The 25,463-nt window shown below is 43.7% G+C and overlaps 1 protein-coding gene across 1 annotated transcript in view; it reads right to left on the bottom strand.

Annotated features, from left to right (window-relative positions):
• Positions 1-9,980: 9,980 nt before the first annotated feature.
• LOC139448631 (dynein axonemal heavy chain 2-like) overlaps positions 9,981-25,463 on the bottom strand; it is a 95,261-nt gene continuing 79,778 nt past the window's right edge. The window contains exons 66-80 of the mRNA XM_071230197.1: positions 25,120-25,264; positions 24,138-24,337; positions 22,844-22,970; positions 21,528-21,920; positions 20,665-20,790; positions 19,988-20,179; positions 18,577-18,768; positions 17,728-17,912; positions 16,525-16,747; positions 14,891-15,007; positions 14,550-14,699; positions 13,609-13,785; positions 12,928-13,002; positions 11,787-11,937; positions 9,981-10,609 (exon numbers count right to left, since the gene is read on the bottom strand). Of these exons, the coding sequence (XP_071086298.1) occupies positions 10,455-10,609; positions 11,787-11,937; positions 12,928-13,002; positions 13,609-13,785; positions 14,550-14,699; positions 14,891-15,007; positions 16,525-16,747; positions 17,728-17,912; positions 18,577-18,768; positions 19,988-20,179; positions 20,665-20,790; positions 21,528-21,920; positions 22,844-22,970; positions 24,138-24,337; positions 25,120-25,264 (2,608 nt within the window). The 3' untranslated portion in view covers positions 9,981-10,454. The remainder of the gene's footprint in view (positions 10,610-11,786; positions 11,938-12,927; positions 13,003-13,608; positions 13,786-14,549; positions 14,700-14,890; positions 15,008-16,524; positions 16,748-17,727; positions 17,913-18,576; positions 18,769-19,987; positions 20,180-20,664; positions 20,791-21,527; positions 21,921-22,843; positions 22,971-24,137; positions 24,338-25,119; positions 25,265-25,463) is intronic.

The raw sequence follows: 25,463 nt of genomic DNA, 5'->3' as shown, positions 1-25,463 counted from the left end.
GGAATTTGTTTTGTCATGAAAATTGAGTCCTCAAGTACAATGTATTATCTTCATTCCTTTGAGGCATCAGTGAAGTTTTAGAATTGCTATTACAAGATGGGTGGATTTGCCCTGCTCACTCCGATACATGTGTGGTCACGACCTGGACTTTCCTCCTGTGTTGGGATATAGAACTGAATTGCTGTGTGATTGGATTGAACACAGTTTTCCTGCAGCCAAATCCTTGGATCTCTAGGTCACAAGGAGTGCTGAATATTACATATACATGAGCGTTAATTAATCACCACCTTATTCAAAATCCTATTCTGTTAAAGGTAATGACAAACAACGGAACCCTAACTCGTCAGCATGTTTTTTTAATGTACTGAAGACGCCAGGTGAAAACCTAGGTGAACTGCACCAGGAATGGCAGAGTTAAAAAGTTAAAATTCAGACATCTGCCTTTTTCTTTTGTTTGTTGTTTGACGTCGCACTCAGCAATATTCCCGCATTGTGACGGCGGTCTGTAAATAATCTAAGTCTGTACCAGACAATCCAGTGACTGACATCATGAGTATCGATCCACGCAATTGGGATACAATGACATGCATCAACCAAGCCAGCGAGCACCTTATCCCGTTGGTCACCTCTAACAGGTCTAAACTTACTTTAAAATATATTATTTCAAGGATAAGTGTTTACATAATATTCTCTTAAACATGTAAATATATATTTCTATTGTACGTGCATCATTCGAAAATCAGCATATGCATACTGATCCAATCAACTGATGCACAGATCTCAAATTTGAACTCTTGCAAAGACATTCTTCACCTCATCGAACTCTGAGTTTTCATTTTGTCCTGTGATAGTTTTATATATTCTCTTGAAACTCAGTATCCATCAAAAGTCTTGTTCCGAAAGTAGACTGGTACATTCAAGTAAGATTTGTCATTAAGCAACTGTTCTTTCTTAAGACAGACAGACAGATAGTTTATTTATGTCTCACCTTGTGCGAACATACGATATAAAAATATACAGACAAAAGTAAAACATGCTCAAGCCACTTCAACATGATTTATGAGAGACAATCCGGTTATATGTACATAAAAAAAAAGGACACGGATAATATGTTTAAGTGTGTTCGCACCTAACCAGAGATAAGAAAGTAAAAATGTGACACAATAAGACACCAAGAGTACTGTAAATTAAGCGGTTATGTACACATAAAAGAAACAGGCATAATAAATAAAATTTATACGTATACAGATTTAAAAATATATACATGCCCTTCTCGTGAGTAGAATATCCTTGCAGGTTTTGGCTGAGTAAAATAACAGTGATGAATTGCATATTAATGTGACATAACTTGTAATCATTATTGTCCCCCGCCGCGCGAAGTGGGGGATATAGTATTTACGACAGTCCGTTCGTCCGTACGTCCCACTTGGTTGTTGCCGCAATATCTCAAGAACTAAACACTGGATTGTCTTCATATTTGGAACTATGGTGTATATACAGACTCCGCACACAGCAGTCGGTTTTGGTGACCTTGTCCTTATTTTCAAGGTCACAGCAGGCAAATCTGCTTTTGGAGTTGGAAAACGGTGTTGCTGCGATATCTCAAGAACTAAACACTGGATTGTCTTCATATTTGGAACTATGGTGTATATACAGACTCTGCAGACACCAGTCGGTTTTGGTGACCTTGACCCCATTTTCAAGGTCACAGTAGGCAAATCTGCTTTTGGAGTTGGAAAACGGTGTTGCCGCAATATCTCAAGAACTAATCGCTGGATTGTCTTCTTATTTGGAACTATGGTGTATATACAGACACCGCAGACACCAGTCGGTTTTGGTGACTTTGACCCCGTTTTCAAGGTCACAGCAGGCAAATCTGCTTTTGGAGTTGGAAAACGGTGTTGCCGCGATATCTCAAGAACTAAACACTGGATTGTTTTCATATTTGGAACTATGGTGTATATACAGACACCGCAGACACCAGTCGGTTTTGGTGACTTTGACCCCATTTTCAAGGTCACAGCAGGCAAATCTGCTTTTGGAGTAGGAAAACGGTGTTGCCGCAAAATCTCAAGAACTAATCGCTGGATTGTCTTCATATTTGGTACTATGGTGTATATACAGGCGGGGGACATGTCGTCACTTTGTAACAAATACTTGTCTAAATCTGCAAAGCCATTCACTATTTCATTGCAACGTTGTTCAAAGGGTAAAGTAAAACTGGCACATGGAGGACAATTGATTATGAGTTGAGTGTCCTCGGACCATGTGACCAAATATTAACTGACTGCCTTCATCCCACAGATGCAAAGCAGAGAACCCTGATTTATGAGAGACAATCCGGTATATGTACATAAAAAAAAAGGACACGGATAATATGTTTAAGTGTGTTCGCACCTAACCAGAGATAAGAAAGTAAAAATGTGACACAATAAGACACCAAGAGTACTGTAAATTAAGCGGTTATGTACACATAAAAGAAACAGGCATAATAAATAAAATTTATACGTATACAGATTTAAAAATATATACATGCCCTTCTCGTGAGTAGAATATCCTTGCAGGTTTTGGCTGAGTAAAATAACAGTGATGAATTGCATATTAATGTGACATAACTTGTAATCATTATTGTCCCCCGCCGCGCGAAGTGGGGGGATATAGTATTTACGACAGTCCGTTCGTCCGTACGTCCCACTTGGTTGTTGCCGCAATATCTCAAGAACTAAACACTGGATTGTCTTCATATTTGGAACTATGGTGTATATACAGACTCCGCACACAGCAGTCGGTTTTGGTGACCTTGACCTTATTTTCAAGGTCACAGCAGGCAAATCTGCTTTTGGAGTTGGAAAACGGTGTTGCTGCGATATCTCAAGAACTAAACACTGGATTGTCTTCATATTTGGAACTATGGTGTATATACAGACTCTGCAGACACCAGTCGGTTTTGGTGACCTTGACCCCATTTTCAAGGTCACAGTAGGCAAATCTGCTTTTGGAGTTGGAAAACGGTGTTGCCGCAATATCTCAAGAACTAATCGCTGGATTGTCTTCTTATTTGGAACTATGGTGTATATACAGACACCGCAGACACCAGTCGGTTTTGGTGACTTTGACCCCATTTTCAAGGTCACAGCAGGCAAATCTGCTTTTGGAGTTGGAAAACGGTGTTGCCGCGATATCTCAAGAACTAAACACTGGATTGTTTTCATATTTGGAACTATGGTGTATATACAGACACCGCAGACACCAGTCGGTTTTGGTGACTTTGACCCCATTTTCAAGGTCACAGCAGGCAAATCTGCTTTTGGAGTAGGAAAACGGTGTTGCCGCAAAATCTCAAGAACTAATCGCTGGATTGTCTTCATATTTGGTACTATGGTGTATATACAGGCGGGGGACATGTCGTCACTTTGTAACAAATACTTGTCTAAATCTGCAAAGCCATTCACTATTTCATTGCAACGTTGTTCAAAGGGTAAAGTAAAACTGGCACATGGAGGACAATTGATTATGAGTTGAGTGTCCTCGGACCATGTGACCAAATATTAACTGACTGCCTTCATCCCACAGATGCAAAGCAGAGAACCCTGATAATATTTTTTAAGTGAGTTGGGTTTAACACCGCTTTTAACAGTATTCCAGTTATATCGCGGCGTGTCAGCAAAATGTGGGAGGAAAGCCCGAAGTGATGCAGGTCTCAGACGTTTACCACTTCGGTGAAACCAACGAGCACGGGTATGGTGCTGACAAACCCCAAAACATAATCGGGGCGAACCGTGATTCGAACCCTCAATTCATAGGTTTTTGGCGTGCCCAAGGGACGCAACTCTGCACAGCGAATTGCTGGTCATAATCAGCTCCTACATGACCTAATAAACTAGTCCTGACATGAAATTTGACGCTTGATCAGACTGAACTGCTTCAACCGTAGTGAAAAACTTGATCACAGCCTTAGTTTGTGGCACTGTATTTTTTCTGAAGGGCGTGGCTTCTGGTAAACCTGGGTGAAGTAAACATAATTGTCAGTTAACCACTGATTGCCAGACAAGCTTAGACACAAGACCAACACCGTCAACAATGACCCAACTGAATGGGTCTTATTACGTTTTCCTACCACCTGACATGCATGACGCGTCTTTCACTGAAACTTCAGAGGCAAATAAGGCCAGAAGATTGCTCGAAACAATAGTACTCTCATTTGAAGAAAAGGTATCGTGAAGAGAATGATTTATGAAGTTACCCGCAGATCATATGTGGTTTCATTCTCGTCTTTCAAGACGAATACTCTGTGACCACCGTGATCACTGCATGGCCACCTCCTGCAGCAAACATCAACAGAATGCAATGGTCAGCCATGAGACCTGACCTTACCCCATAGAGCACGTCTCTCCCGCAGCACACATCAACAGAATGCAATGGTCAGCCATGAGACCTGACCTCACCCCATAGAGCACGTCTCTCCTTCAGCAAACATCACCAGAATGCAATGGGCAGCCATGAGACCTGACCTTACCCCCTAGAGCACGTCTCTCCTGCAGCAAACATCAACAGAATGCAATGGTCAGCCATGAGACCTGACCTTACCCCACAGAGCACGTCTCTCCCACAGCACACATCACCAGAATGCAATGGTCAGCCAGGAGACCTGACCTTACCCCACAGAGCACGTCTCTCCCGCAGCAAACATCACCAGAATGCAATGGTCAGCCAGGAGACCTGACCTTACCCCGTAGAGCACGTCTCTCCTGCAGCAAACATCAACAGAATGCAATGGTCAGCCATGAGACCTGACCTTACCCCCTAGAGCACGTCTCTCCTGCAGCAAACATCAACAGAATGCAATGGTCAGCCATGAGACCTGACCTTACCCCCTAGAGCACGTCTCTCCTGCAGCAAACATCACCAGAATGCAATGGTCAGCCATGAGACCTGACCTTACCCCCTAGAGCACGTCTCTCCTGCAGCAAACATCAACAGAATGCAATGGTCAGCCATGAGACCTGACCTTACCCCACAGAGCACGTCTCTCCTGCAGCAAACATCACCAGAATGCAATGGTCAGCCAGGAGACCTGACCTTACCCCACAGAGCACGTCTCTCCTGCAGCAAACATCACCAGAATGCAATGGTCAGCCATGAGACCTGACCCTACCCCCTAGAGCACGTCTCTCCCGCAGCAAACATCACCAGAATGCAATGGTCAGCCATGAGACCTGACCTTACCCCACAGAGCACGTCTCTCCCGCAGCACACATCACCAGAATGCAATGGTCAGCCAGGAGACCTGACCTTACCCCACAGAGCACGTCTCTCCCGCAGCAAACATCACCAGAATGCAATGGTCAGCCAGGAGACCTGACCTTACCCCGTAGAGCACGTCTCTCCTGCAGCAAACATCAACAGAATGCAATGGTCAGTCAGGAGACCTGACCTTACCCCGTAGAGCACGTCTCTCCTGCAGCAAACATCAACAGAATGCAATGGTCAGCCAGGAGACCTGACCTTACCCCACAGAGCACGTCTCTCCCGCAGCAAACATCACCAGAATGCAATGGTCAGCCAGGAGACCTGACCTTACCCCGTAGAGCACGTCTCTCCTGCAGCAAACATCAACAGAATGCAATGGTCAGTCAGGAGACCTGACCTTACCCCGTAGAGCACGTCTCTCCTGCAGCAAACATCAACAGAATGCAATGGTCAGCCATGAGACCTGACCTTACCCCCTAGAGCACGTCTCTCCTGCAGCAAACATCAACAGAATGCAATGGTCAGCCATGAGACCTGACCTTACCCCCTAGAGCACGTCTCTCCTGCAGCAAACATCAACAGAATGCAATGGTCAGCCATGAGACCTGACCTTACCCCCTAGAGCACGTCTCTCCCGCAGCACACATCACCAGAATGCAATGGACAGCCATGAGACCTGACCTTACCCCACAGAGCACGTGTGGGCCATTATCGGGAGACGTGTACGCCGACGTCAAAGGCAATCTCTACGTCAGCCGAACGGGCCAGTCGATGCAAGAGAAGGGACCGAGACTCCCTCAAATTGTCATGGGAGATTGACTCGGACCATGTCAAGTGGAGAACACGAATGTTTGACCCATGATGGGGCGTGACCAGTTATTGATCAAGTCATCTCAAACGTTCATGTGTTAACTACATATCCCTGTCGCCTTCCTTGGTTGTTTGCGCCCTTACAATACACTGAGAACAGGGAGCACGGGTTGTCTAAGGCGCCGCGATTCGCTGTGCAGAGTTGCGTCCCTTGGGCACGCCAGAAACCTATGATTGTGGGTTCGAATCCCGGTTCGCCCCGATTATGTTTCTAGGTTTGTCAGCACTATACCCGTGCTCGTGGGTTTCACCGAAGTGGTAAACGTCTACGACCTAAGACCTCGTCTAAGATCATTTGGGGCTTTCCTCCCACTTTTAGCTGACACGCCGCGATATAACTGGAATACTGTTAAAAGCGGCGTTAAACAAAACTCACTATACTGAAGACACGTTTTTTTTATTGTCATGTTACACCGAGGTCTTCATTTTCCTTATCCATCCATTACCACCACTCGATACCTCCTGGTAAAGTACTCACGGAAATGGAAAAAAACTGTTTTTCTCAATTTAAAAATCGACACAACGTGTTACGTAACTGTAAATACGAAATAACAAAACAACTTGAAAAGTACTAGTCTGGATTTGCTAGTTTGATCTCAGTGAACAATACAAAATGTACTTTACAGGAGGTAATTTGTCGGCACTTTAAACATTCAAAAATAAAACCAAGTCCAAATTGACATAGCAGAAACAGACTATAGGCATTATGCACCTGTTCTCACCTGTCGTCAAGGTGTCATAGGTCACCTTGATCTACTTACACCTGGTTATGCCCTGTTTCACAATAGTCTGTTTTATTCACATTTTTACACACTTTTACGTGTAAAAAGGCATAAAAAACATTTGATACGCTGTATTTGTGCCACGGCCCAATTAGTACTAATTTAGTTGTTTGAATATTTACATATTTAAGATCTGAGGTCGAAAAAACAGGGTTTTTTTCATTTCCGTGAGTACTTTAGTTCTGTAATCGTCTGTTATTCTCAAACATTCCCTACTGTTTTTGGAGAGTATAGATGCACTGACTTTATTTGCATCTCCTGAGGAAATTAGCTTTGACCAAAGACTGGTTCTTGTTTCTGTAGCAAAGAAAAGTGCCCTTCCGGTCTCAAGATGTCCGATTGGGAATAGTTTGACCATAGCCCTGGGAAAATATATTTAGATACACGTATGAAACGATCCGGTTATGCATACACTGAAGTTGACTGAAGTTTAATCTTTATCCAAACATAAGATGAGGGGCGGTCGGGTAGCCTAGTGGTTAAAGCGTTCGCTCGTCATGCCGACGACCCGGGTTCGATTCCCGACATGGGTACAATGTGTGAAGCCCATTTCCGGTGGCCTCGACGTGATATTGCTGGAATATTACTAAAAGCGGCGTAAAACCATACTCACTCACTCAAACATATGAAAGACAGACGGAATGCGTTCATATTCAGAAAGAAATGCGAATATTAGTGACTTGCAGTGTAACCATGGAGTTCTAGATAAGTTTGGTCGTTAAACAACCTATCACGTGACTAACCACGGATCCGGGTAGTACTGCGGGTACCGGGTCCTACTCAGTCCCACCCGACCTGAGTACCCAAGTTACTCTTCCCAGCTCTAATGGATACAATGTAAAATGCCCATTGGCGGTGTCCCTTGCTGTGTAAACTGCAGGAATAATGCCAAAAAATGTTTGTTTGTTGTTAAGCATGAACTCAGCAATAGTCAAGCTTGTGGAACCTCCTTGTTTGGCACTTGTGGTGACCTGAAAAAAAGGTCGAGTTATCCGGGGTTCGATACAATCATTAAAGTGACCATTTCGTGTGCTCAGTTATTTGGAATGCATGCCTTTGATGTAATTGTGGGAAACAGTGAGTTCAGTCATTGTGTGGTAAGTAAGTTGAAAGTTTGGCCTGTTCGAGTCATCAGGGGAATGTAATGCTAAATTTGGACACCTGGGACTCTAGTTCGAGATAACCGTGAATTCCACACATCCAGTTTGATGATAAATATAGAAGGCAGGGACCAGTAGGTGTGTTCGAGACAATTGGGAATTGGATACAACGAGGTCCAACTGTATATGCGGGCAACCTGTAAATATGAGATTCTGGTGCACGTTATTGTGAGCAACGATCAACATGACCACAGATCCGTTTTGATGCCTCTTAGGATCAGCACAGGTTGCTGGGGACGTACTCTATTCCTGAATCCCCATGTACTCGTAAATATGACATAAATGAGTAACACCTCACTCACTGCTAATTGAGATTTGGGTAAGAATATGTCCCCTGTGTCGATGATGGATGTCGGAACAGACCTGTGGATGACACGTATACCATGTGTGACCTGGGTGAATCATTCACGACAGACAACTCGTGTTATTCCAGGACAAACCGAATAGCGACTCCTGCCCCTCTCTTTGCCATTTTTACAACTGGGTCCCGTCTAAGCACAAATGGGCCTAGCTAAAAGAATTGTAAACTTGTTGCCTAACGATTCATATATGGTTCCCCCATATATCATATACATTCTAGATGCTATTTAAACACATCAGGACTTTCTGTATTATGCAGTATGATTGAACACATTTAACTGTATGTTGGGTACATATTAAGATGCAAGACATTGTAAAATTAAAACTTATTCCTGAGGGATTCTTTGAATAAAGTACTTGTCATACCCGCATTGTGATTGTTTTGTCGTATTTTCACACATGACATAAATCAATACGGGACGAGTCTTCTTGTAGGTTAGCGATAGTGATGAGTGGTGACGAATGCTGGGTGAATTTGTCATTGTACTCTAACACCGTGGATTGATGCTCACATTATCGACCACTGGTTGGTTTTGTCAGGCTCCCTTATCATGTAGCTGGAATATTGCTGACAGTATTCCCTCATTCACTTCACACTCTCCTCAATGAACTCTCCGATCTCCATAACAGCATCTCTTCACAGTGTCCTGTTAAAACTTGTACTTTCAGGAAAAGAACATCCTCATATGCTGCAGCACAGTCAGGGTTGTTAGGCTTATCATCAGCTCAGGGCCCTTGCCCCCTCTACATGCAGTCCAGACAGTGATTGGAGTTTCTCCCAGGAAACGCTGCCTGTTGAATCCACCCAGAACTTTTCGGAGAATGTGAAGACTCCCCAACACTGCTGCCTTCTGCATTACCCAGATTGTCACAAGGGCTGTTTTTCTCGCAGCAAACACAGGTACTTTCCAAATGTCAGTCAACAGACATTATTATTATTATTAATATCATTATGAAAAAACACGCCATTTCATGACAAACACAAGTCCGGTATTATTAAGTGTTTATTCGGCAGGGTATCAGTTTCAACTGTCATATATCAACCCATATTTATGTCATTTTTACAATGCAATATTTGTTCAATGCTGTAAATGTTTTGTAAAAGTAATAAATAACAACATTGTGTATAAAGTCATAAACAATAACTCTCATTATGTACATTCATGTACAGGCAAAAACAAGGATGGAACAGGAGTCACACTCAAGGTTAATTCAATACACATCAGTGAGCACTTCATATCAGTTGTATTGTTGCATTTTCAAATCTAAGAATACTCTCATTATGGAATTCATTATGTAACGCATTATATACACATCACAAAAACATGTAAACATCACAACTTATAAATGCTGTTTGTAAAAGTTGCTATCTTTTGAAAACAAATCATCCATTTTTTTATCAGTTTTTACTGTGAATTTTCATTTAAACTTAACTTGTTCCCATTATTTTTCATGTGTTATTTATAGCCTATGTATTTTGATAAATAACAAAGATAAAAAGGTAAAAAAAAAAGAGTACACATGCTGTGTTTGTATTTTGTTTAAAAACAGTTATTTTAGACTTTAGAAATCATCCTTAAATAATTCCCAACATTTTTATTAGTTTACCACCAGACTTTTTGTGTCATAACCATCATTATCTGTAAAACAAAGAATTTGACAATATAACATTTTGCAGTGGTTTTGGTCAGAATTATCATATTGTTGAGACAGATTTTGTTTTTAATTACAAATAATTATACAGATGAGAGAAGGACGGATGGAATCATTATTAATATAACTGCTTTAATAGCGGATTCCTGATGAGGCAAGTTCATGAAGGATATTGATAAAATATCACAATACTGTCAGAATAGTAAACATTTAACATAAACAAATGTTGACAAAAACAATTATGTACATATCCACAGAACATGTGAGTGAACAAATCTTTGGATGTAATCGACCACATGAAGATGCTTGCTCTTCGTCACTGAGCAGCAGGACATATTTACACAATGAAGCAATGATCGGTCAGTAACACTGAGAGTGTCTAGTAGTCAAGACTCATGAGTAAAGCTGTGCCTCGCTTGACCCAATGGTCAGCGGCCTTCTCGCCGGACTTCAGTTCTGCTGCCACAATGAAGGATGGCCGCCCGGAACCCCCGGTTCTGTTTGGGTAGTAGTAGACGGGGCATGTGTAGATTCCTGCAACAGTGAGGGGAAACAGGACTCAAAACAAAGCTATCATGGCAACATCGACAAAATGTTTTTGTATACAATCTATTAGGAGCTGGGACGAGTTGAAATTTACTACCTGGGCACCTGCTATAGGTCTCAATCTCAAGAGCTGGGTACAAAATGTCTGAATGGGAACTGTTTAACTGCAACCGTGGCAAAAACTATTTTTGAACGTATAAAAGTCACAATGAATGTTTGCATAGTCAGAAAGAAATGTGAACATAAGCTACTTGGTGTGTAACCAGTTTTATCGTTAATGTCATTAAACAATATATCACGTGACTAACCACAGGTCCGGGTAGTCATGTGGGTACCTGGGTCCTACTCAGGATCCACCGGACCCGAGAACCCGACTCCCATCCCTACAATGTATTTATAGTTGGTAACATCAGTAACCTCCCTTTCAATGAACTCTTATTCCTTACAGAGTGGAATATGCCAGTTGTCAGACCTCAAGAGTTCCACTTTGTGATTTATGCAAAAGTAGTAAAATGTAAATTTGCATGGCCTTGACATTTTGGAGGGGGACCCTTGTAAAGGCCTTGAATTTGGGGAAGGAACCTTGTCAAGGCCTTGTATTTTGGGAAAGAACCTTGTCAAGGCCTCGCATTTTGGGGAAAACCTTGTAAAGGCCTTGAATTTTGAGAAAGAACCCTGTCAAGGCCTTGCATTTTGGGGAGAACCTTGTAAAGGCCTTGAATTTTAGGGAGGAACCTTGTCAAGGCCTTGAGGTGGGGGGGGGGGACCATGTAAAGGCCTTAAATTTTGGGAAGGAACGTTGTCAAGGCCTTGAATTTTGGGAAGGAACCTTGTCAAGGCCTTGTATTTTGGAAAGGAACCTTGTCAAGGCCTTGAATTTTGGGAAATAACCTTGAAAAGGCCTTGAATTTGGGGAAGTAACCTTGAAAAGGCCTTGAATTTGGGAAGTAACCTTGAAAAGGCCTTGAATTTGGGGAAGTAACCTTGAAAAAGCCTTGAATACTGTGACTGTACAAACCCTGTTGTGACCCATGATAAACATTGTTAGAAATGAAGGATGGTCCTTTAGGATTTCTCCGAAATTATTTATATTTGAAATTTTCATATTCAGGTTATGACAAGCACCTGTTGAATTTATATCTAAATTTCACTAATGGGCCTATACCTTTGCTTGTCTTCTTCTTGTTCTCCACAGGCTTGAAGTGGATGGTTGGCATAGCACACACCAACTGCATGGGGTTGGCCTCAATGAGACAGGCGTTCTTCTTGTCCCAGCCAGCTCCTTGCAGGAACAGACCCTTGATGAACACTCCATCCTGCAGGTAGACACATACATTTTGCATCAGACGGTAAGACCTGCAAACCTCCAAACAACACCATTAGGGTTGCATAGAGATTATAATGATCATGTGTCATACTGATTTTTCGAATTGAGTGTCAAAAGTTTTGTTTTTCCTGAGCAGGAGTGAGGGTATTACATGAATTATTACACAAGTTTCATAAAACCAGGATGGCACAACTGACATTATAATTTCTTTATAAACCATTATTCCATCATCAGAGCTCCCCTTTAGAAAAATACTTTGATCACGACCGTCGTCTTAGAAAACCACAATTGTCGAATGACAGCAATCTTCAGTTGTAACCTTGCATCACAACAAGATTCTCATGGTGTCAACAATGCTGTCCAGATGACATGAACCATACACAGGTGTATGAAGTGATATTTGCAGTGGTGCAAGTAAACTAGTTAAAATGTGTTAACACAACTAAGTTTTGTAGCCATGGAGATGGAAACGTTTCACTGCAGAGTCTGATTTGAGAAACTGAAACTATAGACAAACTAAAAGAACAATACTAGACATTAAAGTAATTCTCAGGAGTGTTTTTCTGCTCGCTGTTACATCAACCATGACGATATGGGTTAGAATAGGTCTTCAGCAACCCATGCTTGTCATATAATGAGACTATACTTGTCACAAGAGGCCACTAACAGGATCTGGTGGTCAGGCTTACTGGATGCATGTCATCGTATCCCATTTGCGTAGATTGATGCTCATGATGTCAATCACTGCATTGTCTGGTCCATATTTGATTATTAACAAACCTCATCAACATCTGATCTTAGTTCTCAATACTGCCAAAGAAATATCTGTCAGAATGGCCTTCCATCTGACCAATAAGAGCGTCGCTGACCAGATTGTGACTAAAATCTGATTTTAATGAGATTGATCAGTACCAGGCCACCTTCATATGGATAGGATATCGTTCAATGTGGCATTAAACAACAAACAAAGAAAGTTTACCTTCGGTGGTCCAGTGATGTTGGAATCATCCACCGTCATGACTGTAAACTCCCAGGACAGCGTGTCCACCGATACCTGTAGCATAGAGGAACACAATGTAGGGCGTTGTGGAATAGAGGAACACCACCATGTAGGGCGTTGTGGCATAGAGGAACACGATATAGAGTGTTGTAGCAGAGGATAACAATTTTTGACATTGTAGTGTTGGAGCATGCTGTTCTACCTAGCTGAAATCTGCAGTATTGTTGTGTGGATTGATAAGTAAAGGGAGACAACTTACGCTGTTCTGCCTGGCCGAGGTCTGCAGTATCGTCGTGTGGATTGTGAGTAAAGGGAGACAACTTACGCTGTTCTGCTGGGCCGAGGTCTGCAGTATCGTTGTGTGGATTGATAAGTAAAGGGAGACAACTTACGCTGTTCTGCCTGGCCAAGGTCTGCAGTATCGTTGTGTGGATTGATAAGTAAAGGGAGACAACTTACGCTGTTCTGCCGGGCCGAGGTCTGCAGTATCGTTGTGTGGATTGATAAGTAAAGGGAGACAACTTACGCTGTTCTGCCGGGCTGAGGTCTGCAGTATTGTTGTGTTGATTGATAGGTAAAGGGAGACAACTTACACTGTTCTGCCGGGCCGAGGTCTGCAGTATCGTTGTGTTGATTGATAAGTAAAGGGAGACAACTTACGCTGTTCTGCCGGGCCGAGGTCTGCAGTACCGCTGTGAGGAAGCCAGTTGGGAAGGTGAAGCCGGACATCCAGAAGACCGTCGGTTGGTGAGCTGTCTGAGCCCACTTGGCAAACTGTTCTACTCTCATCACCAAGTCTCGTGTCCATGCTGACAGCGGCTTCATTGATGGGTAGGCCTGAGAAGATAAAACAGTTTGTATGTTGTGTTTCAGATTGGAATAAATTATTTTCCAATTCATCCTGTATATATACAGTTATAAGTAATGCTGTGGCTTTCTATCTGATGGCATGGTAATGTGACTAAATCTTCAGAGTAGCTTGGGTTGTAATACTTCCCAGGGAGCTGAGAATGAAATTTGAGAGCACAATGATCCATTGACCAGTGTATAGTTTGTTTACATCTTCCAACAAGGTTGGTGTGTAAATTCATATTTGTAAAGAAAATCCTTCAAACGGGTAAACTGGGTAAACCTAATTTATAATTTATAAAATTCATAAAACAATTATTTACTTTCATTGGATTTATTTCACTTAGGGAGAACTAACTCAGTCAACAAACTACAGACTCATGTACCACACTCAAAGTTTTTTTTCATTCTTTTATTCTTGTGGATTTTCTCCAACAGGAGAACAAGGCTACTGTTTCCAAGTCGTGAAGTTTTACTGAAGTGAGTAGGTGCCCTGTAGGAACCGAAGACACCATCATGGTGATTATTAATTTTTGTATTCTCATCTCCCTGGGGATCACAGAACCCATCGTGATGATTATCAGTTTTTGTATTCTCATCTCCCTGGGGATCACAGAACCCATCGTGATGATTATCAGTTTTTGTATTCTCATCTCCCTGGGGATCACAGAACCCATCGTGATGATTATCAGTTTTTGTATTCTCATCTCCCTGGGGATCACAGAAGCCATAATGATTATTATCCGTATTACCTTCTCCCATGCTGGGGGCACCCTGCCGTCGTAGATACACTGGAAGATGTTCTCTAACTCGGAACTCATGACCACCAACCCTTGGATACCCCTCTCAAGGTCTGTCAAAGAAACACGGATCTCGTCCAGCAGAAGATTGTACCGCTGGATCTGTAATAAAAACCCAAGTTAGAACACTGCAACTAACACTGCAACAAGGACAGGCCTCAGAGTTCACTGCAACAAGACACTTTATACACTAGACCACGGAGGTGGTCTAGAATGGCCTGAGGGATCAAAGGACTGTTCAGTTATATACTACCAGCCGAACAATCTGCAGAGAAGGACTGGTGTGCACTTACTTCTTGCAGAAGAACCACATTAAGCGGCGAGGGATCCACGGACAATATCTTGGCTGTGCCCTCATAGTCAATATTCTCAGGAATTTGTTTGAAAATATTGGCTGCGAGGTCAAGCACCTGAAACATAGACATGCACACATTAGGACACTTGGCATGTGGAATTCCAAAAGGTTCATAATAAAATCAAATTTTTATCTTTTGAACATGAAATTGTGTTAAGCCACAAAATATACATTTTCTTATTTTCTGGAATCTAATTTAGTAATTATGTGAAGATGAAGGTGTGGTGACCCACAATTTATCAGAATGCCAATTTTGTCCCACTCATTATCAAAATGCCATTTTTGGCCAACACTTTATCAGACACACGCATGTGAATGAGAAGTCGATGGTGTTGATTTGAACTCTTGCATATTTTGGAATTAACATTAAATGTATGTGTATGTGGCTAAAATGCAACAAAAAGTCTGATTTTAAGAGAATTTAGGAGCATATGGTCAAATTGCAAACTTCTTATGAAGCTCAAAACTCAAATATCACAACTAAGTGAATTTAATTTATTTTGAAAACAAATGGCCATGTAGTGGCCATAAGAACTTTGATCTTTCAGTACGGTTGAAGAGCCAAGGCCATCCTACTCTCCTGCTCCCATCCCTGCCCCTCTCTACCCTAGACCTCCCTTGCCTGCCCCTCTCTACCCTAGCCCTCCCTTGCCTGCCCCACTCTACCCTACCCCTCCCATCCCACTGTATCCTAGCCCTCCCTTGCCTGCCCCACTCTACCCTACCCTTCCCATCCCACCCTACCCTAGCCCTCCCTTACCTGCACCCCTCTACCCTACCCTTCCCATCCCACCCTACCCTAGCCCTCCCTTACCTGCACCCCTCTACCCTACCCTTCCCATCCCACTCTACCCTAGCCCTCCCTTGCCTGCACCTCTCTACCCTACCCCTCCCATCCCACTCTACCCAAGGCCTCTCTTGCCTGCACCACTCTACCAACCCCTCCCATCCCTGTCCCACTCTACCCTACCCCTCCCATCCCACTCTACCCTAGCCCTCCCTTGCCTGCACCCCTCTACCCTACCCCTCCCACCCCACTCTACCCTAGCCCTCCCTTGCCTGCACCTCTCTACCCTACCCCTCCCATCCCACTCTACCCTAGCCCTCCCTTGCCTGCACCACTCTACCCAACCCCTCCCATCCCTGTCCCACTCTACCCTACCCCTCCCTTCCCTGCCCCTCTCTACCCTACCCTTCCCATCCCACTCTATCCTAGCCCTCCCTTGCCTGCACCCCTCTACCCTACCCCTCCCATCCCACTCTACCCTACCCCCATCCCTGCCCCACTCTACTCTACCCCTCCCATACCTGCCCCACTCTACCCAACCCCTCCCATCCCTGCCCCACTCTACCCTACCCCTCCCATCCCTGCCCCACTCTACCCTACCCCTCCCATCCCACTCTACCCTCCCCTTCCAATGCCCACCCCACCACTCTCAACCTCTTTATAATCAAACACAGCAATAAATCTACAATCACCAACAGCAAAAGTCTCCACTTAAGATTTGTATCAATACAAGATGAGACCCATGAAATAACACAGAGGAGGCTACAGCATGTTATTTTGTGTACCTTGTCCTCCCTGCTCTCTCCGGCTGTGCTCGAGACCTGTGGTTGCAGTGACAGTAGCGTATCAAACATCATCCTCGTCTCCTGGATCTGGGATGCGATGTCTGCGTTGGGGTGTTGGCCAAAGGCTTCTGGGTGGTCGATGTTAGGCAGCATGCTGACGTACTCCTTGTAGGAAGACAGAGGGCCATCCTTGGGCACATAGTAGGTGGCCAGTGTAGACACCCTGTACAGGAGAGAAACCACACTTACAGACAGAGCTCAACACACAGCGGTCTTTGAAGACTTAGCAATTCAACTTAGGGAGCCTTAAATCTAAACTTTCAATTTAGGCTTAGGCACTGGTAATTTTTTCGAGTGGGAGAGGTGGCGAAAGAAATTTGTTTTAGGACTGTATCATATTATTTAATCTAACATTTTTTATCCCCTCCACCTTAATGTCCTTAAATAAAGTTGAACTTTATATTACAAACATTTAACATTCCACTCTCCCCTCCTCACACAGACACTAAGAGTCCCTCAGGTGTGCTGCTGTCGTAACTGATTCCAGGGCCTTATAAATATTTAAGTTTTAAACATTGGGGTTATGAAAAGGACCCTGTGACTTCCACGCCTAATTTCAAACTCTGCATACAGCTGGGGAAAAGTCAGCTTCACCCCTGTAACCTGGGGCTGCTCCACAAAACCATCTTAGCACTAAGACGATCGTAACTCCCATACGTTAACACAGACTTACGACAATCGTAGCGCTAAGGTTGTCATGTCTTGAAGTGGTGTAAAAGATCTGATTGTAATAAATTTGTCATCTAACCAAAACTTCCAGGATCCATTTGCAAATAGCACCACGTATGACATTGATCTCATTTTCTCATAAAAAATCAACAACAACAACATATATACATTTAACATTCTCCTCCCTTAACATCAGGCCATGCACTTGCACGGGCAAACACCATCCAGCCATTTGCGAATGGCCACCCTTTGTTCAATTTGTTGCAGAATTATCTAAAAAATGCTAGCTTCACCAACATTTGAACTAGGTTTGTTCAATGCTGCTCGATCTCAAGCAACAAATTTCACGTGTGTATTATATTTTAAGTGTCCCCTTTTGTCAATTATCTAAGCGACCAGAGCACTTGTTATAATGAGTATGGTAAACCCACTGATGAATACTAGGGGCAAATGATGCACAGCATGGATGCCTACTTGAAGAAGGCCTGGCTGATGGAGGAGTCACAGAAGTAGTCGCCGATGTAAGTCTGCATGAGGCGTCTGTCCCAGTCGTCTGTGACGTGGCCGCCGTAGTTGATGCCGGCAATGAGGTACTTGAGGGCATCCCACGGTGTGTCTTCATACTCGTCCAGATAGATACTCAGCAGGTTCTCCGACACCTGTAGATGCATGAATCTCTCCATATAATACATATCTGTACACATACACCTTCCTTGCTACCAAATATACGTAAGAAATCCCGCTTGCAGGATATCATATGTCTGGTAATCTCATCGTTATATTAGGGCAGACATCATGATGATTGCTCCAATTAAAAAATGACGTCATACTGTCATGACATCAAATTTGGATCCAATCTGTGTAGGTTATGATGGTTACAGTTTCAGGAGTCTCACGACCGTTTGACACTCGCTGTATCCCACACAAGGTTTATATCATACACAGAGTGCAACTGGTGACCATATTAACAATTAACAAATAATATGACCAAATTCTAATCACTGAAAATTATTCAAAGAAGTCTTTTGGATATAAGTATAAGTGAATGAGCAATATTTCAGCAATGTCATGCCAGGGACACCACAAATGGGTTTCGCACATTTCCCCCATGTGTGACGAGCGAATGCTGTAATCACTATTCTACCCCACTGCCATAACAAGTAGATGAAGTATCAGCTTCATTGGTCCAGCAGTTTCTGAGATCACGTTTACAAACACCAACGATCATGAACACTGGACAAACAGGTCTTCACGTAAGATCACTGGGCTTTTGGTAAGGTGAGCTAAAAATTACAGCAGGAAAGAACCAGATCAGCAACTCACCTCAAAATCGGAGTCGTTGAACTCATAAGCGATGTTCCATCCCAGCATGAGGAACTTCCTCCTCTCCAGCAGCACGGAGTGGAAGAAGCACAGACAGAACAGCAGCTTCTTGTACTTGTCCTGCTTGTGGCAGCGGTTGAACTGACTCTCGGCCACCAGGTTGTACAGCCGCTTCATGTTGGCCTTCAGACCCTGCACACACAACGGGAACAGTGAGGTCAGGTCAGGTCAGGTGAGGAGGGGGAGGTGAGGTGGGGTGAGGTGAGGAGGGGTGAGGAGAGGTGGGGTGGGCTTGAGGTGGGGTTGGGCGGGGTGGGGTGGGGTGAGGTAAGGCAAGGTGAGGAGGGGTAAGGCGAGGGGAGGTGAGGTGGGGCGAGGCGAGGCGGGGTGGGCTTGAGGTGGGGTGGGGTGGGGTGGGGTGGGGTCATGTGGGGTGGGCTGGAGTGAGGTGAGGTGGAGCGAGGTGAGGTGGAGCGAGGCGAGGCGAGGTGGGTTTGAGGTGGGTGGGGTGAGGTGAAGTGGGATGGGGCGTGGTGGGATGTGATGTGAGGTGTCACAAGGTGGGGTGAGTTGGGGGTGAGGCGAGGCAAGGTGAGGCAAGAAGGGATGAGGTGAGGTAAGGCGGGGTGGGGCAGGGTATAATGTCCGTTCAAGATCATTGCAATTGTATAGCGCAGTGCATGTATATGTTTGTTTGTGACTGCTTGTCCTAGTCTTGATAGGCTAATGCCAGTTTGTAGTATCAACCCACTGTGATACCATGCCCCACAATAACACTGGAACCAAACTCAGACTATTATCACCCATAGAGTTAGAAATAACCATGTTCATAAAAACGTATGAGCACTACAGCAAATATCACTTCATGCACCTGTGTATTGTTTCTGTCATCAGGATGGCATTGTTGACATCATCAGAATCTTATTATGACATAAGGTCGGAATTATGTCTCACAAGAATTTCAGAATTGTGGTCTTCTAAGACGGCAGTTGTGATCAATATATATTTTTCAAAAGGGGAGCTGTTAAGGATAAAGACACAATGGGTAACAAAGAAACTAGTACACTCGCATGTGTGTCATTCTGATTATAGATACCTGTGTAAGAAGTCATTCTTTCCCTTGCTCTCGCTACGTCATTTGACAGTTGTGATTTTCTAAAATGGCGATTGTCATCAGTGCATTTTTCAAAAGGAATCTCAAAAGGATTAAGAAATAATTGGTCATAAAGAAATTAATACACTCTTATCATACTGATTTGACCAAATACGTGTAAAAATTCATATATGTATTATACTCACTCTCGCTTGAGATACACAAGAAGTGTGGCACTCGTTTTGTAAAATCAGTATGACACACGTGCGAGTATAATAATCTGTATGTATGTCCATGTGTGCTGCAGCCATCACTCACCTTGGGGGGCTCTGTTGTCATCTTGATGCCCTGCTGCAGGATGGAGATGGGGAACTCCGGATGTGGGGAGCTGCTGAGCCACAGGCGGAACTCCGGGTGGGGCTCCTCAATCTGCAGCTGTTCCACCAGCTTGTCCAGCTGTGGCATCCAGCTGAGAGACAAGTGGCAGTTGGCCAGGAACACCCAGTTGCCCTGTACACACACAGAGTTGAGAGACACTGATGGATGGACTGATCCAATTATAAAACCCATCATGGATACTGACCATTGTTTTGGAAGAACGTGTTTTTTGGTAATAACTCTCAGGAGGTTATACTTTTTCTTAGTAAGACCTCATGCCAGATTGAGGTTTTACTTTTACTCGGAAGACCTCATCCCAGACTGAGGTTTTACTTTTCCTAGTAAAACCTCATCCCAAAGTGAGGTTATACTTTTACTTGGAAGACCTCATCCCAGAGTGAGGTTTTACTTTTACTAGTAAGACCTCATCCCAGAGTGAGGTTTTACTTTTACTAGTAAGACCTCATCCCAGAGTGAGGTTATACTTTTACTTGGAAGACCTCATCCCAGAGTGAGGTTATACTTTTACTTGGAAGACCTCATCCCAGAGTGAGGTTTTACTTTTACTTGGAAGACCTCCTCCCAGAGTGAGGTTTTACTTTTACTTGAACACTCACCTCTTTCACGCCCTCCTTGATCATCCTGGTTGCTATGGGAGCCTGACCTTGACCCAGTGAGAGGGCATGGAACCTGGAAGCCATGCCACTGGTTTCAGCTAGCTGTAGCAGGGAACTCGTAGGATCCTAGAAGCAGAGAATCAGAACCTTTTGTCAGCAGCAGCAGCAGATATAAAGATGGAAATGATGCATTTCACTCCCCTTTCGACAGTATTTCAATAGTGTCAGCTACTTGTGGGAGATAAAGTGAGAGTTGCATACCTTCCACATTTGTGATCCCCATGAACACTGATATAGTGCTGACAAAATCAGCATCAGAATTCTTCCTTAGTCACATGGCTAGACAGAACAATACACTAGCCTTGATTAATGTGAACTAGTTCCAGTTTGGCTTTCTGCTTAATGGAAGCGGGTAAAGAGAGTTTGTTTTACTTTCTTTGTAACATGTGAGTGAATATTGTGTTACGTCACAGTCACCAATATTCCAGCTGCATCTAACAAAGCTGTACCAAACCGAGTCTGGGACAGGAACATCAGCAACATGCAACCATCCGGGTTCAAGGACACACTATCACCCACAAGTTGTACACAACACTCCTCACCCATAAAGATCCAGGTTAGAATTGGTCTTCAGGACCCCTTGTCGTAAGAGGCAACTAACGAGATCGGGTGGTCAGGCCCGCTGACTTGGTTGATGTATGTCATTGCATCCCAATTGCATTGAGTTATGCTCATTTTGTCAATCACTGGCTTCTCTGGTTTAGACTGGATTAATTACAGACACCTTCACAAAGCTGGAATATTGCTGAATGTGGCGTTAAACAACAAACAAACAAACAAACAAACAAACAAGTTGCACCTACCACCCCTGCAGACAGCACGAAGATGAGCGGCGTCTTGGTCGTCGAGTCCTCCACCACCTGCTGCATGTCCAACACCGGGGGCTCCACAAACTTGGAGCCGAGGTTGTTGACAATGAACGACGTGGCACAGAACGAGACTCGGTCGGGACGAAGTGAGCGTACGATCAGCATCCTCTGCAGCTCGTTACATGCGTTGTCCCACTCCCCCGGCAGTGGCGAGGTCTCAGGCTCGGCCGACGTGTACCAGATGTTCCAGTCGCGGGGGTATTGTTCGAAGGAGGTGATTATGCCGTGGAAGTTGGCTAGTTTGTCCAGCTCTGTGATGTTGTCCCAGGCGTTGTCTGACAACCACACGGAACATGGGTTGTCCATCTGGTTGTCTCGGTCAATTACCTGAACACAAACATTTCTTCTTGAGGACTTATACTAACTAAAGATCTATTCTTCTCAACTTTTTATAGGGATACTTGTTTCCAGTTGGAGAGTGAGGTGAGGTGAAACGATTCAAGATTATTGCACTTATGTAGTGACATGTGTGTGTGTCTGTCTGTGTGTGTGGGTCTGTGTCAGTCTCTGTGTGTCTGTCTGTCTGTTTATGAATCTCTGACTGTATGTCTGTCTGTGTGTTTGTCTGTCTGTCCGTCTCTGTTTATGAATGTCTGTCTGTCTGTCTGTGTGTCTGTCTGTATGTCTATCTGTCTGTGTGTTTGTATGTCTCTCTGTATATCTGTCTGTATGTCTGTGTTTGTCTGTCTGTATGTGTGTGTGTCTGTATGTCTGTCTGTGTTTGTGTCTGTCTGTGTTTGTGTCTGTCTGTCTGTCTCTGTGTGTGCATGTGTGCGTGCATGTGTCTAAAGGTCAGAATCCATATCCAAAGATGAGTTTAAATAACTGAATAAGTCTTTGGTTAATAACATTAACCTCTCATCCTTAATCTCAAGGTGTGGATTAATGATAGGTTTTCTGTCTGTTTTTGACCCAGCCTAGTACACCCTTACATAATTCTGAACCTGGCCATTCATTCACGGGATGAGAATTTTTCTTTTTTAAAAACACTAAATGACAGACAAGTGTATGGGGACTATATGATTTATGTATATGGTGTAATTGCATGCATCACAAAAATAACATAACGAAATATGTAGAAAAGTCTCATCCCTGCATTCACATTCATTTTGGTCACATCGCGGGTCTCGTCATTCCTTCTGTGTGAACCTCTAGCATCCAGGTCATCAACTTGTACAATCCTTATTTCAGTTTGAATTCTTAAAAAGTTTACATGTCACCAGAGATAGACGTCAAACTAGTCAACTCACCACGCCCCCTCTGAGGAAGAAATTGTACTCATCCATGTTGATTTTGCCGGCATGTTCGAGGATCTTGGCACACATCTGGAAGGAGAAGAGCAGCTTGTGTCTCTCGAACAGCCCCCGGCATGTGTACCTGCAACACAACAACGCCATGTTACTCCATCAAAACAAACTGGGCCTCTCCGAAACTGTGCCATGACATGACCTGGGTAAAATTGATCACACACAATCATAAAAACAAAGTGATGATTATATTATAACTTGTAGCAGGATCACACAGGGTACATGGGGTTTTATGTGTCCTAATGATCGATGGATCCCAAGTGATCCTACTACAATGAATTTATCTTACCAACATGTTTTAATATGATGCTCCACTGTTCGATTGAGCAAGGTTAACATGTGCTTTTGCTTGGAAGCAGTGTATAAGGGATTTATTCTGCCTCTCAGAAATCCATGTTTTGCTGTGTTGCTCATGGCAGGGTATGAAAGATTATGGTGCTTTGTAACAAAGTCATCTTTAGTGCTAATGGTTGTCGGACATGCTCTGTGGGAACATTTCCAGTGAATGGAAGTTTGACGTCCGGTCTTAATCGTGAACTTGTATCCAGCAAAAAACAAGTGCCGACCCCTGTCAGAATTGGGAATAGACTGTATGTCAGCCTGTGCATTTGCCACAGTGGAATACTGTTTCTTGTCTGTAATTTCTTTTATAGCCCAACTCGTACTAAATGATTAATAAATTCAGTCACGCATTGATATATATTTTCAAGTTTTCACTGTATCAGTGTATGTGAATATAGTTCACCAAGTAGCTGTGTCATTATATTTTGTTAAATCCTCACCAATTACTTGTCTTATGTGAGATTCCCCCCTTAATCCCCAACTGTATCACCCATCACCACACTCGGGTGAATTTGTACCCATAATAGATGCGGGACAAGCAGGAAGACCCTGAATAAACCACCAGGCAGACTAGGCACATGCTCCATCAATGAAATCGCACAGCGTGTAAAACATGGGGAACAGATTTAACTCTGGTAAGGGGAATCCCCGCAGTGGAGACATTTTTCATCTGTATTTTTTTTATCGTAAGTTTTACGCGATTTCCGTTTTTCAAACTTAATTTGGGTCAAGCATTTGTGATTAAGTCTGTCCTAAAGTATTAACATCTGCAATGTGCTATGCTGACTTTACTTCCCCTTTGAGGCAAGCTGTCCTACCTGTCCAGCAATATGTATTTCACACACTGATCGGGGCTAGTACCGGTAGGTAGGATATGACAACTGCGCCAGCTCACCTGTACACGGCATAAGTGTGGTACTCGTTGAGGTTGACGATCCTCTCCTCCAGTTTGGAGCTGCGCTGACTCTTCTCAATGGACAGGATGAACAGCTCGATGTAGGAGTCCAGGGAGAACTGGTACATGGGGTCGATACGGCCCATGTCGTTGAGGACGAAGAACAGGATGGAGGCTCTCTGGGCACAGGGGCGGTAGCCCTGGAAGAAAGAAGCAGATGATCCTGTAGCCTTAAGTATAATTGTACAAGTGGAGCTTCTTCCATTTAATAATAATAATAATGTGCATACATATACAATCCACACCCTAAAGCATGTTCCAAGTGCTATGGTCAATGGATCAGTGTGTACTGGAATTTCAATCTCAACTCCCTGGTTTATGAGCAGCAAGAAGGTTAATAGTCACATTACATCTCATCCTACCGGGTACCCATTCACTGCTGGGTGAACAGAGTCATATTTCGAACAAAGTCTCTTGCCTCAGGAAACACCACATGTAACATGTGCTTCAGTGTGAGGCAGGACCTAGAAAGAGTCAAGCTGCCAAACACAGTCAAACACAGTCGCCAATCCACTTAATGTGACCAATGTTGCTTAACTTTGCCCATTTGTAGTTTGTGTGCTGAACACGAAACACTGTCAAGGTACGATGACATGCAATCATCCAAGTCACTGAGCCTGACCACCCGATCCATGAAGTCGCCTCTTATGCCAAGGATAGGCCAATTCTAACCCAGAATCCCCACGGGGTCTGAAGGCATGAGCCACAATGCTGCCTGGACACAATAACACAACAAAAATCAAGCCACAGAGCCTCAATACCCAATCCTCTTCAGCCACCTATCACAAGCATGGGATATTGATTACCAGGAATCCCCATAAGAAGAAAAATTTCAAGGCAGAAAAAAGAATCCGATTCATATGTTTTCCACTCTTCGCCCTCCAGATCCACACACTTGTCAGTGTTGTGTATATAAGCTCACCTCTCTGGCAGCATCAATCTTGGCCTCGGTCTGCTCAGAGATCTGGACCTGCTCGGACACTTCCTGGGATGTTATCTTGGAAGTCTGGAGCGTGTTGACCAACTGCTCATCGTCGAGGAGGGAGCCCTTGGTCTCATTAAGCAGCCTGCAAATACATTCGGCTGTTATTCAAAACTGTACCCCTAGAGCCAACCCTTAAAAGAAACCAGTTCTTAATTGGTGAAATTGTCTAGTCTCACTCTATTCCTCACTTCACTAAAACAATACACCAGGACAGAGGTAGATTTAACGAGGTTTCATGTAGCCAGAAGGGCTTGCTCCATTGAAAAGTTACTGGCCCTTCT

The sequence above is a fragment of the Haliotis cracherodii genome, unplaced genomic scaffold (assembly GCF_022045235.1).
Source record: "Haliotis cracherodii isolate W230 unplaced genomic scaffold, xgHalCrac1.p SCAF_7, whole genome shotgun sequence".
Classification (NCBI taxonomy): Eukaryota; Metazoa; Mollusca; class Gastropoda; order Lepetellida; family Haliotidae; genus Haliotis; species Haliotis cracherodii.
The sequence above is the reverse complement of the archived record's forward strand: the minus strand, read 5'-3'. Positions and strand labels throughout refer to the sequence as shown.